Source organism: Crinia signifera, chromosome 19, assembly GCF_055691185.1.
Source record: "Crinia signifera chromosome 19, ASM5569118v1, whole genome shotgun sequence".
Classification (NCBI taxonomy): Eukaryota; Metazoa; Chordata; class Amphibia; order Anura; family Myobatrachidae; genus Crinia; species Crinia signifera.
In genome coordinates this window covers 10,754,639-10,772,418 of record NC_139226.1, presented here as the reverse complement: position 1 = coordinate 10,772,418, position 17,780 = coordinate 10,754,639, and the positions used below count along the sequence as shown (strand labels likewise).

General features: G+C 45.1%; 1 protein-coding gene across 1 annotated transcript in view; it reads right to left on the bottom strand.

The window, feature by feature from the left end:
* Window positions 1-17,780, bottom strand: part of LOC146042452 (IgGFc-binding protein-like) — a 38,892-nt gene that overhangs the window by 12,233 nt on the left and 8,879 nt on the right. Inside the window, exons 2-5 of the mRNA XM_083162443.1 lie at window positions 7,520-7,573; window positions 1,497-2,723; window positions 773-1,113; window positions 99-672 (exon numbers count right to left, since the gene is read on the bottom strand). Of these exons, the coding sequence (XP_083018569.1) occupies window positions 99-672; window positions 773-1,113; window positions 1,497-2,723; window positions 7,520-7,573 (2,196 nt within the window). The remainder of the gene's footprint in view (window positions 1-98; window positions 673-772; window positions 1,114-1,496; window positions 2,724-7,519; window positions 7,574-17,780) is intronic.

Genomic DNA, 17,780 nt, shown 5'->3' with positions numbered 1-17,780 from the left:
AATCTCCTGTCCAGTCTGCCAAATCTTCCAAACTATTCAGAGCTCAATCAAAAATAAGGGGGTAAAACCCTATATTGAATTTTAGTTTTTTTACTTACGACATCCAGAGACTTGTCTCCATTCTGCAATCTGGACCTTGCTTCTCTGGCAGGCATCAGCATAAGTTTTCAAACTCTGGCACAGAATCTGCCTGGAACCTGCATTCATGCACAGATCATAGACACAATTATCCAGGTAAGGCTTTGGATCTATGACAGATTGGCACTGTCGGAAGGGACCATTTAGCACCTTGATTAGAAGGCCACAACTTTGTTCACTTAAGTAGGTTAGTTGGGTTTCTGGTGGACAAGCCTTGCAGTCTCCATTACAGTCGTGCCAGCAGAACCGGTCACCATCATCCACTGCCCAGCTCTTGCCAAACGCAACAAAGTTAGGAGCCCGAGTGCCATCTGGTTTCATCAGGTCATCTTGTGAGTTTCCATTGTAGTTCCCACACAAACCACAAAGACTGGCAAAGAAGCTGCTAGAGATCTGTATTTTAAGGACAGAGTTCCAGTCATAGTAAACCTTCAAGGAGAAGTCAGTTTCAAAGACAACAGAGCCACCAGATTGATAGAGCCGCAATTGACCATTATTCAGACTCAAAGGAAGACCTTGACGTTGGTTGTTCAGCTAAAAAAGAAATTGAGATATTAAATATTCTTAGCAAGCCTTCTTCATGGTTTCCCAAATCTTATGTACTCAAATCCCACACTCAAGCATGACTACTTACCCTTACAAATCCATACTCATATCTCATTACAGAGAAAGTGGTTTCATAAACTTGTATTGTAATATTGCTGACAAAAGAAACACGGGTATTGCCCCGATTTTCATTCTTGGCTTCTATATTGAAGGTAGGAAGGCTACGGTCACTACCGCAAGTTTTGGCGATGGTGTAACTGCAGGTGCCTTGGAAGTCATAAGAGAGTCCATCAAAAGTGTGATAATGAGGATCACCAACAGCATGACAGTTGACCATAGAGTCTGGCACACATACTGGTTTCCCATTGGACATCTTGCATGTCTCCTTAGCTCTGCACATTATGGTGCTGCAAGATGGACTAGAGTTATCTGGAAACAAAGAAATTACGTTTGTAAACAAGATGTGAATTTGATTCAGTGTTCTAACAATCTACCAATTTTATCATCTTTACTTCAGAATTTCTCCCATTTAAAGAAGGTCTACATTTAATGCTCCGATAAATCGATGAAGTTAACAAAATGAATGCTACCCCAATTGTTTGGATGAAGTAGATCAGTGGTTCCTAAAGCTATTTTGCTCTGGAACCTAGACAAAATAACTACAGGAAGAATGCAAAAAAAAAAAAAAAAAAAAAAGGAGCATCACTCAACTTGAAGTGCCTTATATAGACTCCATTAGCATAAAAAGCACAAGTTATTGTTAATGAAAATTGTATAACATTCTACTGTTGAATAAAGACATTTAAACTTACTGTTCATACACACAGCTGGGGATCCATAGCTGTTAAGGCTCATGAACCCATAGGATAGCAACATAAAGGGAGATGATTGGGTCTCAACCAATTGAAAGCTGAAGCCATTTCCCAATGTCTGAACTGCCCACGAATAATTGGTTCCAGTGATGTTATTCCATGATACACCTTGAGCAGGGTTTTTGTTTATACGAATTTTAGAAACATCTGAGGTCATTACCACTATGGTGCCATAGTTTTCAAAGCCCTGTTGGCCGTAGATGTAATAGGAAGAGCAATAGCTGCTTACTGGTGGAATAGTCATCAGCAGAGGGTTATATTGTGTTAAATTCTTGCTTGTCCAACCAGTGCAGTAGTAAAGAACTTGGACTCCAGCACTGGCAGACAGGTAAACTGGTATATTGACCGGTATAGAAAGCTGAATCACTTGTCCTGTGGTCAAGTTCTGGGTTGAGATCATGGCATTGATTTGGTAGCGGATCTGTGTATTCTTAGCAGCCACCACATACACAATATCAGGCTTGGTCTGTAAGGAGATTGGCGGTATGATGAAGGTGGTACCCCAACTAGTGACTGGCTCAAGTTGCTCAAATACAAGATTGCACTTTGTATTGTTCCACGCACATGTGTGACCACTCAAGACTGCCACAGGCTTCTGAGATACCACTCTGGTCCCAGACAGATCATCACTACTGAGTAGCTGAAGAGCATAATAAGGTTCTAGAATGACAGAGAGCTTTGCTCCAGCTGGATAGATTGTATCTTGATATGTAACAGCTCCTTTCAGATAGATGCTTACATTGGTAGCTTCTCCAGTGCTGACTACAGCAAACGCCTTAAACCCATTTGGGCCACCAAAAGGAGTCGCCACATAGTAGTCATTGCCAAGGTTTTCAACAGGATACACAATGCTAGTGTCAGCACTTTGTATCTTATAGTTCAGAGACAAGACCGAGATTTCCTTATCAGCCTGGATTACTATGACGTTGCTTGACTTACTGACACCAAGCAACTCTGCATTTTCAGGGATCTGGACAGTGAGGGTTACTCTGTCATTTACACTTAAGACTTGTCTGAAGTTGGATTTGTTCATCCATACGACTACTGTAGTGGAAGGGCTGTACCCAGTAATGAAGAGCTTGAAGGTTCCAGTACTGTAAGATTGCTGGTAGTTCTGCATGAAGACCGTAACAAAGTTTTTGCCCAGTGGACCCGCTGAGCAAGTTCCTAAAGTAGAAAAAAAAAAGGGAAGGTTCATTTAGACAAAGACCACTTCAAACTAAAGTTCTCATTTTTAGGGCCTTAGGCCGTTATTCTAGTTTACTCGGATGGATGCATATTGTCGGACAGGAACCAAGTGTTCTTAGCCCCACCTACAGTACGGATCGCCCACACCATCCGAACGCGGTAAGACGCCAAGCGAACGGACCGCTAGTGGATGTTTCATGTGAACACCTCCCCCATCTGTGGGGACCTCCCCCATTCTCTGATGGTCTCCGACCATCGAATGATGGACCGAGCGGTCAGGCAGCACCGAGTGCTCCAGACCACTCAGGCATGTTTCCGTATGAAAGCAGGGATATATGTTTCCGTATGAAAGCAGGGATATGTCAGCTGTCCGCCCCCCCCCCCCCCCCCATCACAGCCGCATTAGCATACGTACGCCCAGCATTTTTATGGAATCGCCCATGAAATGCGGGGCATACACATATGGTTATGAGCCCAAACAGCCCTTCACGCCCCTCTCCACCACTTGCTCGGGTATTTTCTGCATGGAACTCACTCAGTGTTCAGACATGCGACACGTTCGCACATGTGCAGATACCGACCGCACCTGGAGCCGTCCGACTCAATCAGAACAAGGGCTTTCACGTAGCTACAACCAAGCTCATTGATATTAGTGATAAAATAACTATTTTGGAAACATCCTAGCTAGCGTTATTCATTGGACATTTTTACTGATCAGTTTCAGGGATATCAGATTCTGCAAAAAAATAAATTAAATTTTACACAAACTGAAGCATCTAGATTATATTATTACCAGCTTCAGTGTTGTGGCATAGCACAGGCTTCCTTGAGTTGGTATACATCGCTTCTCAATCCAAATGGGAAATTTAATATGGTCAGTCTGCCAGAGGTGTGATATGCCGGCCAAGCTAAGACCTTTAAAGTGGCACTCACGTCCAAGGCAAAACAATGTTTCGTAAACTATTGCTGCTCAGATATTTCATGAGACCCAACAACCCAAAAGGCCAATATCCAGGCATGAGAATCAGTATAGTGAAAAGGATTGAGGCAGATTTTTCCAAACGCCTTCATTATACTGCAGGACCATATATACGCGAGTATAAGCCTACTTTTTCAGACCATTTTGTATGCTGAAAAAGCCCCCCCCCCTCGGCTTATACGAGTGAGGGTCACACTTGAGTCAATAAGTTTTCCCAGTTTTTTTGTTGTAAAATTAGGTGCCACGGCTTAAATGCGGATCGACTTATAAGTAATTATAACCATGGTTGAGCATGCAACTCCGTTAGAAGCTCAGTCTTTAAGGCGACTGTGCTCAAGAATAGATTTCCCTAAAGCTTGGACTGCAATGGTAGTTTGGGAATCTCTGGATTGAGGGCAGGATGTATAGTAGTACTGGAAACCTTCCAACTCCGTAGTTGTGAGGCTTACTGCAATACACAGTGACCCTTGTACAGATTAACAAGATTTGTAGCCAGTGGCGTAACTAGAGCCCCGCAACCCCTGCGGTGGCGGGGAGGCGCTTAGTGAGTGAGGGCGCCGGGGGGGCTGCGGGGCTATCGTTACCCGCTGCCTCCACTTAATGCCGCCGCCTGTACCTGCCGTTGTGCCGCATCAGTCTGTAGTCCCGGCCGGGTCTCCCTGCTCTCCCGGCTCCTGCATTGAAAACTGACACTTATATAATGGCTGCCCCCGTACTGCAGACCGTTTTTGAGGATGCTAGAGGAGGCGCAGGCCTCCTCTAGCATCCTTAAAAACGGTCTGCTGTACGGGGGCAGCCATTTTCTAAGTGTCAGTTTTAATTAGCAGGAGCCGGGAGAGCAGGGAGACCCGGCCGGGACTGCAGACTGATGCGGCACAGCGTTAGGTACCAGCGGACGTATAAAACGGGGTAAGGTGGTGGGGAGGGGGTAAAGAGGGGGGGCGCTGCCAAACTGTGCGGCGGGGGGAGCTTCAATAATAGTTACGCCACTGTTTGTAGCCTGTATTGGGATCTTCTGCAAACCCAATAGCCCACATGTAGCATCTACGGTAAGCCTAGAATTCTGGAGCTGTTACTCTATTGGCAGAGCTATCTACAGTATATACACCTGTGGGCTACTAGTTTCCACAAAAATTCCACGGAGGCTTTTGCAGTTCATTGGCTGTGCATGAGGACTCCTGGGACATAAGGCAAATTTTTCACCCTTGACAGAATATTTGCTTAATTACAAAAATTTTGTGTGCAAGTAGGGGAGGGATGTATTTTTTTTTATATACAGGAATCCCCATATACCACTAGATGCCCACAGTCAGGGGCAAACGCAGGATTTTCAGAAGGGGGTTTCCAGAGAGGGGCGGAACAAAGCACAGATGGGCACTTAGGTGACCCATTATATGCGCCGGGTCAGTTAAAGTATTATAGATAGACCAAATGTATATAAATATATATACGGCGGATGCGGGGCGGAAGTGACGTCGCGCCACACACCTCCGCATCTCTGAGGATTATTAGCCCTAAACACAGCGTTTTTTAAATATAATGTGCAATCGCACACACTGGCCACCTACACTATCCACCTCCAAGCACCCCCAGTGTATCTGTAACAGGTGGTTGTCACCCATACTGTGATATAGGCTTACCTGCATTATTGATAAACAGGAAGTGATGTCAGTCTGCTCTAGCATAAATACCTGCTCCATATCAGTTTGTCTCCACCCCCTGAGGAAGTCCTTTTGCGACGAAACATGTTGGGCAGCTTCTGAAATCCTACCTCATTGCATTAAGTTAAGCCTCTTTTTATATCAATTTTTTATAACACTTGTTTTACGGAACCTCATTGCATCTTTTCTTATGACTTTTATGTGGTTTTTAACGCTATAGTTTTTTACCTACATAGTCAATAAGCTTTTTTATTGTGTCATCTTTTTTCTATTGTGTTACCATACACATTGTTCCCTATCGTCCCATAGTGATACATCCCCCCCCTTTTTTTAGATATTGTGTACGTTTTATATATGTCTTATATGTGAAAATAAATTTTTCATATCCTTGTCCACTCAGTCGCCGGGTTCTTGAATTCTTTTTTACACACACACACACACACACACACACACACACACACACATAACAGCAGTGTAGACCCCTGGGCATAGCAATGTTTTGGGGCCCCTACCTATCCTCCACCGGTAGGGGTGGGGGTTCTATGAGCGGAAGCATTGATGTCCCGCGGGTGGTAGGGGGTATTATATCAACCGCTCAGCATGTAGGGCCTGGATCAGTAATTTCCACCAATTTCCCCTTTACTGCACAGATGGTGGGATAAGGGGGCATTGGGCTGAATGAAGGGGCCCTGATCCATAACTTCCAGGGTGGTAGAGGATGATTAATATGCAGAGGAGGGGTGTATAGTGGAGTGGGCTTATTATTCATACTTTTCTGGTGGGAGGATAGCTTGCTTGACTGCAGATATCTATAGTTTCCGGAACTAGATTTCTTAGCTTTTAATGGAATTAAAAACTAGAGAATCCCACCTACCATATGGTATTGGGGACTAGGGGATCAGATTTCAGTAGGCAGAGCAATCTGCCAACGAGTAAATGAAACTACATACCAAGTGTGTGGAACTGGAGCAGTAACCAGCTGCTGGAAGGCTGATATCACTGGTTGTGGGCACAGTAGAGACAAGCAACTAGTGTCCATCAAAGGGGGAGAGTTCCAGCTTTTGGAATATATCCTCAGAAAAACTCTGTCAGACAGAACCTGAAATATCTGACTGGAAAGAGCAATCAACAGGCTTGGTTGGGGACCACTGCTTTGAAGTCAGATATCTCCGGTTCCCCAGGGCCGATTTCTAAAATTCTTGTACCCATGGAAAGAGGGGACCCTCAGCTTTCACTCTAGGGCCCTTAGGGGGGGTTTCTAGGTACTCAGAAACCCCCCCTGCGTGCGCTACTGACAGTAACAGACTCTGGAAGTTGCCTACTGTAATTTTCCTTACATGTTGCATGCAGATAACGGGGCAGAGGTATTAAGCCTGGTGAAGTGATAAAGTGGAAGGGGAGGATAATGCAGCCAGTCAGCTCCTAACTGCAAAGCACATACCATAACTTGACTGACAGTTACCAGCTGATTGAAACAGATAAAGTGTTATCTGCTTCTGCTTTTTTCACGTCACAATTTTATTATGGGAATAAATGGGCACTTGTAGATGAAAGCCACAATCTATTATTGGCAGATAGGGGTTGTGATCTATTAACATTTATTCAGAATGTTGACATTCTACCCCCCCTCCCTCCGGCGATGTCCCCTCCTGGAGACCGCGCAAGCGCATCAGTTAACACTGATGCGCCGTCTCCTTCCCCCCTGGCCGGCTCACTGCACATGCGCGGGATCTCCAGCGCAGCTCAGAGCCAGCAGCAGGGACAGCGCTGTCCCTGCTGTGTGCATAGGGCATCTCCACCTGCAGCTAACGATAGCTGCAGGGGGTGGAATGGTCAGCGAAGCTGACCATTCCTAAATTAGTCAGGAGACAGGCGTGCAGTACGAAATATCGTCCCTGCGCTATGCCTCCTGCCCCACACCACTGCACGCTAGACAGATCAGGAGGAAGTGCTATCCCCTGTCATAACGCACGGGGATAGCACATATCTCCCTGATCGCCGGTACATAAATCTACCCCTCTGTGAGGAGACATGGAAAACATTAACTGTTGGTAGCTTTCGAGGACTGGAGTTTGCTACCCCAGGTACAGGGCATAGACAGTCAGTGAATACAGAAGATAAGGTTGGTCACTCACCACATAGGACGACCAGCAGAGAACATAGCAGCAGGGCAGTCGTATCACCCATGACTGAAACGACATACAGTACAGGATTATTGTCACACATAAACCGGTCTCCTGGGGCTGATTGCTTCAGAATACACCCCAAAACCCTGAGCGGGCATTAAACAGTATGTATATATGCCCTCTAACACATGGAGTAGTTTGATCATGAGGACTGGGTGAACTATCATTGATAAAAAAAAGGAGTTTCATACAAGGGGGCTATGGTCTGACATATATATATATATATATAGAATACGGTTTAGCAATCCTATGTACTTTCTGTATTATAGAGCAACAGTTGATATTAAGCTAAAGCTTCTACAGTTCTTTATGATAAGACCTTGACGAGTTGTCCACTTAAAATTAATCTAGAACATCCCAAACGAGTACCCCAATCTGGATGTGCAGCGTGAAGTCAGTGCAACCCTGCAAACAGCATTTTCTATACTTCTGATACAGGCAATTCCAACTCAAAACCGGATTTAAAATACTGTAGGTACCAGACTCACAAGTTACATTTATCTCATGCAGAGTTGTCAAGCTAAAGTATTAACACATACTACTGTACATTAAACACATACAGTATGAACTAGGATGCCAAACTTATCACATTAAGTAACACATACCAACCTACCAGACCCTCTCCATGAGGGACACAATGCTCTCCTGGACTTCACTGGTAATGTTGGATTGCCAGCACCTGTGGGGAGCTAGGTAATTGATCAGAAAGGTCACCACAGGTGATGGCAATCCTACATTACCAGGGAAGTCCAGAAACAGCATTTACTCAGGTAGGCAGGTAGAAGTTAACATTATCACGCAATGATATATAAAAAGGACTACTACAATATATATTTTACACACACCTTGCTTAGTAGATAAAAAAAAAAGGGGGGGGGGGGGGGAGGTGGGGGAAGGTAAGTGTTAAGCTGGCCATACATCTACAGATCAATTGTCAGATTGGACTGGTTGGAACAAAAACCTGGTAATAGATGAGTGTAAATGACAGTTGACCATTTGCTTTGAAATGCTGAAAAGCTGCCAGAAACTGTAATTCAGCTATTACCAGGTTTTTGTTCCAACCAGCCCGATCTGACAATCAATCTGTAGGTGTATGGCCAGCTTTACACATGCTTAATATGGTCATTTGATAATTAAGGATTCCCCCCTTTAACATCTTAAGCCAAACAAAAAGCAAGGCCTTGGAGTGATAGAGCGGTGAAGAGAAAGCATCAGCCACATGTAGCTCCTAACTGCCATTTAAGCTCTGTCTGTAGCAGAAGATCTCCAAGGCTTAGCAAAATACTCTAAACCTCTTACCAAAGTTTAGTACATCTCCCCCAGACCATCTCTAAACTACAAAGCTTCAACAACGACATTGGAAAAGCAGTGACTAGTATTACTGGTCTGATAAACTGCCCCACACACATACCCCACACACATACCCCACACACATACCCCACACACATACCCCACACACATACCCCACACACATACCCCACTTCATGCCACTCCCACCATAACCCACTATACCTGCAGGTGCCTCAAACATAACACACAACTAAGCCAAGTCCCTTATATCCCTCCTAAGAACTCAGGAGCCAATTGGTAATCACCTAGTGCATTGGGAACAGGTGTGACAAGGCTCCACAGCCACTCAGTAAATCAGCTACACAGGATAGGAGTTAGAAAGAGGATATAAAGGAACGCAGAAGGAATATGTTTTTAATACATGAAAAAAAAAAAAACATGAAATCTATAAGGCAACAATACTAATATAAAAAGGAACATTTAGTTATAAGCAAATTATTAAACTGTTTACGGGGTAGATGTACTAAGCAGTAATACTTTTATAGTATGCAAATAATAAATGTAAAGGTGCATACACACGGGGGGAGATATATTGCTAGCAATATATTGCTTGCAATATATTGCTGAGCAATATATTGCTCAGTGTCTCTTTTTCAACAAGCGACCAGAGATGGTCGCTGTTGAAAACGAACCTCTGCTGGGGGTGCCGCAGAGGTAATTAGCTGGTCGCAGGAGCAAGCTCCTGCGACCAGCGATTACAATGGGGCAGAAAACGGGAGCGCGCACCCGGCGATTTATCGCCGGGGCACACTCCCAATCACTGGCAATATGGTCGCCTGCGACCATATTCCCAGCGATTATAGCACCTATCTCCCCCGTGTGTACACAGCATTACTGGTTGCCATGGGCAACTTCTCCACTGGCTCACTCCTCCACTCTTTTCACTGCTTAGTACATTTACCCTTAAGTTGGAGGTGTAGATTTACTAAAGCTTCTAAAACACAATGCAGTGGTGTTGCCCATAGCAACCACTAATTCTTCCATTTTACTAGGAGGCAATAGAGAACGATTCTGATTGATTGGTTTGGCTTTAGTAAATCTGCGGCTGCGATTTGCTTGTGACCAGGGCCGGATTAGGACCTAAAATCGGCCCTGGCATTTTTACCAAACAGGCCCATCTGCTGTGGACACACAAGCCCACTGGCTTTTGACTTTTTCCTCAAAACCCACACATTACTATCTGACAATATCAACAATCTAATATATTGGTTGCAATAGTTTCTATATATATATTAGAAAATGATGTGGTCACTCCAAAGGGAATATTTTAAATTAAGAGTTACAAAATAATATTGGTAGTCAGAAAAGCCATGTAATATATAAATTACATATACAGATATACAGTAGGTAAACTACTACATCTACTTAAAGGCACAGTAATAAGCAATAACCATGGCAATTATTCCTGCTGGCTGGGTGAAAATTGACCTTGTCCGACACACGTGATGACTGGCTGCTCTGCTGCTAAGATAGTGCCGACCCCGGCGCGTGGCGCTGTTCAGCTTCTCCCGCTATTGGGAAATTAATGATGTGGACGTCGTAGTCACATGGCCGGCCCCTCAGCTCCCCCCACCCGTGCCGGCAGCTCAGGTCTGGTCTCAGCTGCAGCGTCATGACGTCAATATGCAAACTACGCGGCACTCAGCACAGTGATGCCCAGGGCGCAGGGCTGAAAGCGCCAAGCAAAGGATGCACAAAATCGGCCCACAAGGCCATCGGCCCTTCAGGCATTTGCCAGAAGTGCCAGATTGCCAGTCCTGCCCTGCTTGTGACGGGAAGCGGTCATCTATTAGAATGAACTTAGGTCTACAGTCATTAGGTCGACCCCACTAGGTCGACTGGCAGCAAGGTCGACCTGACTTAATGTCGACATGGGCCAAGGTCGACATGACTTAAGGTCGAATTTGCATAAAGGTCAACATGAGGAAGGTCGACTGGTCATAAGGTCGACATGGGGTTTTTCACTGTTTTTTGAGCCGACATGTGCCGACAGGCGGTATTTCATGCCCTACCATCCACTAGGGCGTGGAGGAGGTTATTAAAGCTGTGGCGAGCGAAGCGAGCCACCGTGCCCGAAGCATCGCGAGCGAAGCGAGGGTCCGATTCTCATTGCCAACTGTGTCCATGTCGACTGTGTCGACATTCGGATAAAAAAAACAGTGAAAAACCCATGTCGACCTTATGACCAGTCGACCTTCCTCATGTCGACCTTTATGCAAATTCCACCTTAAGTCATGTCGACCTTGGCCCATGTCGACCTTAAATCAGGTCGACCTTCCTGCCAGTCGACCTAATGGGGTCGACCTAATGACTGTAGACCTAAGTTCATTCTGACAGATGTTCCGATTCCGCTTGTGACACCTGCTGGCGGCTATTATATTTTATTATGACTCTCTCAAAGTTTGCACATTTACAGATTAAGATTTTGACTCTTGCAGCTGGCAGAGACTAACGGTTAGTGGTGCCATTGATTGGCTCACCATCGATGCTCTACATCAATGGATAAACCCCTCATTTACATCAATGGCCATCATTAACTAGGAACAGGTAGAGATGTGAGCTCTTAAAAGTGTGAGCTGTTGCCCATAGCAACCAATCAGATTCTATTATTACCTAGAAGGTGCAGGATAAATGATAAGTAGAATCTAATTTGTTACTATGGGCAACTACACTATTAGAAACTCACCCTTTAGTAAATTATACACCTAAGTGGACAACGATGGTGGCAGGGCCGGGCGCTGGTGGAAGGGGAAGTAGACATTGGGCCAGATGCACTAAGCTTCAAAAGTGATAAAACTGAGAGTGATAAACAACCAGCCAATCAGCTCCTGCCTGACATTTTTTTAAACCCAGTCTGTGACATGTCAGGTAGGAGCTGATTGGCTGGCTGTTTATCACTCTCCATTTTATGACTTTTGGCGTTTAGTGCATGTGGCCCATTGCCTCATTACCACTGAGCCTCTCATCATCTGGTGAATAATATTGGATATCTGCCACCGATGGCAACAACCAATGGTTAGTGGTCACGCTAACATGCGGTAAGCCACGGACAGTGGGCTTATTTACTAAGATGGGCGTTCTATAGAAGATGGGATTCTACTTCTTATTTAGCACCTTCTAGGACAGGGGTGGGGAACCTTTTGGTACTTGTGGATTATCACGACTCCCATCACATGCCATCGCATGCCATATATAGTGGCATGTGATGGCATGCGATGGGATGTGATTTTTGCCGTTTTAAAGTTTTTGACAAAATCACATGCGATCGCATGCGTTTTTTAACAGAAAAGCATCCAAATGCATTGAAATTAGTATCAAACATGTTCAATGGCCCCCAAATGTCATTTTTGAGGCTGTACCACCCCCACTATCAACGCGAACCCGAAGCGTGGCGAGGGGCGGCGATACGCGTCCTACGACCTTTTCATACCCCCACTATCCACGTCAGCGTGGAGTTGACAATAGAAAGTGTGGCGAGCGCAGCGAGCCACCGAGCCCGAAGCGTGGCGAGCGCAGCGAGCCCCACGAGGGGATGCGGATACCTGTGAAGACCACGAGGGGACGCGGATACCTGTTAAGGTATCCACGTCACCTCGCGGGGCTCGCTGCGCGCGCCACGCTTCGGGCTCGGTGGCTCGCTGCGCTCACCACACTTTCTATTCTCAAATCCACGCCGACGTGGATAGTGGGGGTATGAAAAGGTCGTAGGACGCGTACCGCCGCCCCTCGCGGGCTCGCTGCGCTCGCCACGCTTCGGGTTCGCGTTGATAGTGGGGGTGGTACAGCCTCAAAACTGCCATTTGGGGGCCATTGAACATGTTTGATACTAATATCAATGCATTTGGATGCTTTTCTGTTAAAAATCGCATGCGATTTTTTCCCGTGCGATGGCCATCGTGGGAGCCGTGATACTCCACAAGTACCAACCTTTTTTCTACCAAGGGCCATTTGGATATTTATAAAATCCTTCGGGGGCCATATAAAAATTATCAATGAATTCATGCGGGTATTATACACAGGGCAGCGGCATATACGTGTGGGCATTATACACAGGGGCAGCGGCATATACATGTGGGCATTATACACAGGGGCAGCGGCATATACATGTGGGCATTATACACAGGGGCAGCGGCATTTACATGTGGGCATTATACACAGGGGCAGCGGCATATACATGTGGGCATTGTACACACAGACAGCGGCATTTACATGTGGGCATTATACACATTGGCAGTGGCATATACGTGCGGGCATTATACACAGGGGCAGCGGCATATACATGTGGGCATTATACACACAGACAGCGGCATTTACATGTGGGCATTATACACATTGGCAGTGGCATATACGTGCGGGCATTATACATACGGGCAGTGGCATATACATGTGGGCATTATACACAGGGGCAGCGGCATCAGGGGCAGCGGCATATACATGTGGGCATTGTACACACGGGAAGCGGCATTTACATGTGGGCATTGCCTGCTAATTAATGCACAGCAGTGTGAGGGTGATATGGATGACAGACAGATCCAGGGGTTGTCATTTATTCATAAAAAGTGACAGTGTGGAGGAAGGGGGGGTATCACCCCCAAACAGGTTTATGTGATTATGTCTGATAATCAGACATAATCACAGAACCCTGTTTGGGGGTGACACCCCCCCCTTCCTCCACACTGTCACTTTTTATGAATAAATGACAACCTCTGTATCTGTCAGTCAGTGGGGAAGGGAGGTCGGCATGAGTGAGGCTGGGTGGTTGGCAGATAGGGAAAGTGATGAGCCGGGAGCAGCAGTTACCTTTTTTTACAGTTAATACTGTAGCTCCGGCTGCACAGGGTAATGGCGGCTGCTGCTGCTGCGGCTGATGGACTTCATCCTCTCGCAATGCTCCCGCCCATGCAGTGCATGGCGGGCGCATCACAGCACTTGCAGGAGGATGGAAGTCCCTACCGCCCGCAGTGATTGGCAGGCACGTCGCCACTACAGGTTGCAGTGATTGGCCAGCGCATCTCCACAGCTCTCCCCCTTATCTCGCCGGGCGATCGGGCAGTGCATCACCTGGCTGCGGCGGCCGTATCCGGCCCACGGGCCGGAGGTTCCCCACCCCTGTCCTAGGAGATAATAGAATTTGATTGGTTGCCATGGGCAACATCCTGTATTCAATTCAATAAAACTCCCATCTTAACAAATTTAGCCAAGTGAGAAATGAAAAGAGTTGATGTTGCCCTTAGCAACCAATCAGACACTGTCTGGGATTTTCTAGGATTTAATAGAGAAATGATGGACAGAATCTGAATGGTTGCTATGGGCAACACCACCACATGGATATATATATATATATATATATATATATATATATATATATATATATATATATATATATATATATATGCAAAAGAACACTGGTAAAATTAGCGCTAGATTGAGTCCAACCAGCTTGCAAACACTTCAAGAGTTTCAGAAGGAAGGAAGGAAAACACCAAGTCCTCTTTCCAGACTGCTGCTCACTCCAAATTAGTTCCCAGGATTTAAGGAACGGGGGAAGATCTGTCAAAATAGAACATAGGAGGAGCGCTCCATAGTGTAAAACCACAATATTTTAATGGGCAATAAAAAGCTCCAAGGTTGCAGCCAATATAGTGCTCGTACCAAAGGACACACTGCTGTGGGCTGGCTACCACACAATATTATATATACAATCCAGGCAATCACTCCTACCGCCTCCGGAGCTCTGGGGGAAGCCACAGCAAGGAACGCTGGTCACTCCACGTGGACTCGGCGTCTCGGGAACCCAACACAGGGACAGCGGGTAGTAGGGGGATGCCCGGTAAGGAGAGCGATCGTCACCTGGCTCCGCGCTAACGCGTTTCGTATTAAAACTTCGTCAGAGGGCGTTGCCGGTGAACGATCGCTCAAGGTTTATAACAGAACAAGTGACCAATCATGTTATAGAAGGGGTTTGGCCACAACTTGGTACTTATAACCCAGCTTTGGTGATTTACGCTGTATAGCTTTTTTGGGCAGTGTGCTTTGGGCAGCCAGGGGATCATTAATGCAACCTGTGTCCATCTATATTGATAGTGTGTTACAACCTTACATCCGCAATATTTGCTAGATACAACCAACTTACTCAAGAGATTGTTGGAGATGCCTGTGTTGGGCCCTGACACTTCGATATTTACCATCGATGTCAGTGCATTATATACTTCTATCCCACATTCACTTGGATTGACAGCATTGAGAAGGTTCTTGACAGAAAATACTGCATATGAGGGCCCAGATGTTAATCTGATTTTACAATTGATGTCGATGGTTCTTTCAAAAAAAATTTTTGTGTATGGTGATACATTTTTCCTACAACTAGTGGGCGTGGCTATGGGGGCGGCAGTGGCCCCCTCATATGCCAACGTCTTTATGTTTGAATTCGAACAATCAATGTTTTTCGATAATCCGATGATAGCTGGAAGAATAATAGGATACCAACACTACATAGATGACCTTCTGGTTTTCTGGCAAGGTCCCCCTGAAGATCTAGTAGCATACATCGACACACATAATAGTGGGGATTGCCCGATTAAATTCACCTACACCCACAGCAATAGTGAAATTCACTTTCTTGATGTATCTGTCAAATTAGAGGATGGAAAACTGTCCACCTGTCTATTTTCTAAACCGACAGATAGAAATAACCTGCTAGCATTCGATAGTTGTCATCCTAGGGCCACAGTCAGAGGCCTTCCTTACTCGCAACTGCTAAGGATCAGATGCATAGTCTCTGACCCGTTAATTGCCTCTACACAAATGGATGGCATGATTGATCGATTTAGGCTAAGAGGATACCCCTTGTCAGAACTGCTTGCTACCAAAGCTTTGATAAAGCTGCCAGGCGCAGCGAAACGCGTTAGTACGTGCCAGCCCCACTTTCCACCACTTGAACCAGGATTACAGTCCGAACCAGCCTACAGGATACAATCATCAGCAGTGACCCTGCTTGACATCTAAAGGGTCACCCACAATCTTTCTTCAAACCCTCCATTTCTCTATGGTTAATTGGGACCTCAACATCTTTCCAGTGGACCGGTAATTTGTGCCATCTCTGGGCCGACCACTTGGACCTATGGACCCTACCATTTACCAAATGAGACTGACACATCAGGAGTGGTAATTATCATATCACAATCAGTACTGTTTGGCATTAATAGGAACGGACTATCCCTATAAGTGCTGCTAAATGTGGAAGTGGGATTAATTGTCATTGTTTTTATGAATTGAATTTTTACCTCTAGTCTATTTTTATTGCTAATAAATTTATTGTAAAGATCATCCAATATTGTGGAATATATTGTGAAAATTTTTTTTTAAAGGTACAGCGCTGCTTTTTCTTTGTTTGTTTTTTTCTGTACACCACTCACAGGAGTAACTAACCTGTTTTTCACCAGCTGCTAGGAGATCACTCAGTACAAGCGCCCTTGAGTCCCAACTCTAGTTGGTTCTCACACCCTTTCTTTTTCAAGCTGTGAGGGGGCATGCAAAGAAAGTTCATAAGAACACAAATCTAGAAAAATATACGGTACTAGTGTAATAGCACGGAGCTCGTTACGTAGTTAGCGTAGCGTCCCTGTCAGAATCAGCGTGGCTGGCATAGTCAGCAACCCAGTCAGATTCAGCGTAGTGTTCCCGCGGCCTGCGTAGTCAGTCAGCGTTACGCAGTTACCCTAGTCAGTGAGAGGTGAAGTGACTGCATTATTTCTGAACAAGAGGTTGGTACTTCTTTGCGCTGATGTCTGGGAGCTGCTAGTATTGACAAAGGAAGGTTCACCCACCTTCCAAATACATAGAATACAAATACAACAGGTATCAATACTCAAAAATACTAAAAAACTTACACTATATACAAGGTAAGTGTCCTCAATAATAGTAGAGGTAGTTCTTAAATTGGACCAACCGAGAGTAAATCAACAGGAAGGGTCCCAAATCTCCAATAAGTGATGGATGGTGGAGGTTTTTTGGTTTCTGTATATTCTAAAACAGAAAGAAGAATACTGCAACACCTTTTTCTGAAAGGGGATAACAATTTATTATGCACTCACAATTTCCAGGTTAAAAAACAGCATATAATCACCAGCCGGTGATAACATGTGGGAGGTTACACCCAGACCTTTCTTCACCGATCTTCAGGCTCCGGAAACCTTACTCATCGGGATGAAATGGAGTGGTGTAGATTCCAGGATCCTCCAAAAAGCTCCAAAGGATGATTCTACCAGCCACGGGAACACCTGCTTAATGCATTTCGAACCTTTGGGTCCTTCATCAGAAGCATAATGTTTCCCGTGGCTGGTGGGATTTAAATATCAAAAAAGGGCGTGTCAAGGAGCATTACGCTGCCAGGACGCTGAATACGGGAAGCGGAAGTGAGCGGGGCTGCAATCAGAAGTGGGACACGTATTGCACATCGCCCGGTTATACAAATTATTCACATTTGTAATCAAGATTCATATCAAGAACATATCCTCCGGAAATCATTTTCTGCATTGTCATTGTCCTTTTTCTTCTTCAATTATGCATTATTTCTGACACTTCTTAATTATTGTACTTTGTTAAGTTGCTTTCTTCTTATTATTATTTTTCTTCTTCTTTTTCTTCTTCTCCTTCTTCTTCTTCTTCTTCTTCTTCTTCTTCTTCTTATTATTATTATTATTAACTAAAATCCAGTTACCAGTTAACACTAGAGATGTGCACCGGCCACTTTTCGGGTTTTGGGTTTTGGGTTCTGATTACCTTGAGGTTTTGGGTTCTAATGGGTTTTGCCAAAACACCTCCTAAGTGTTTTGTGTTTGGATTTCTTGGGTTTTGGGTT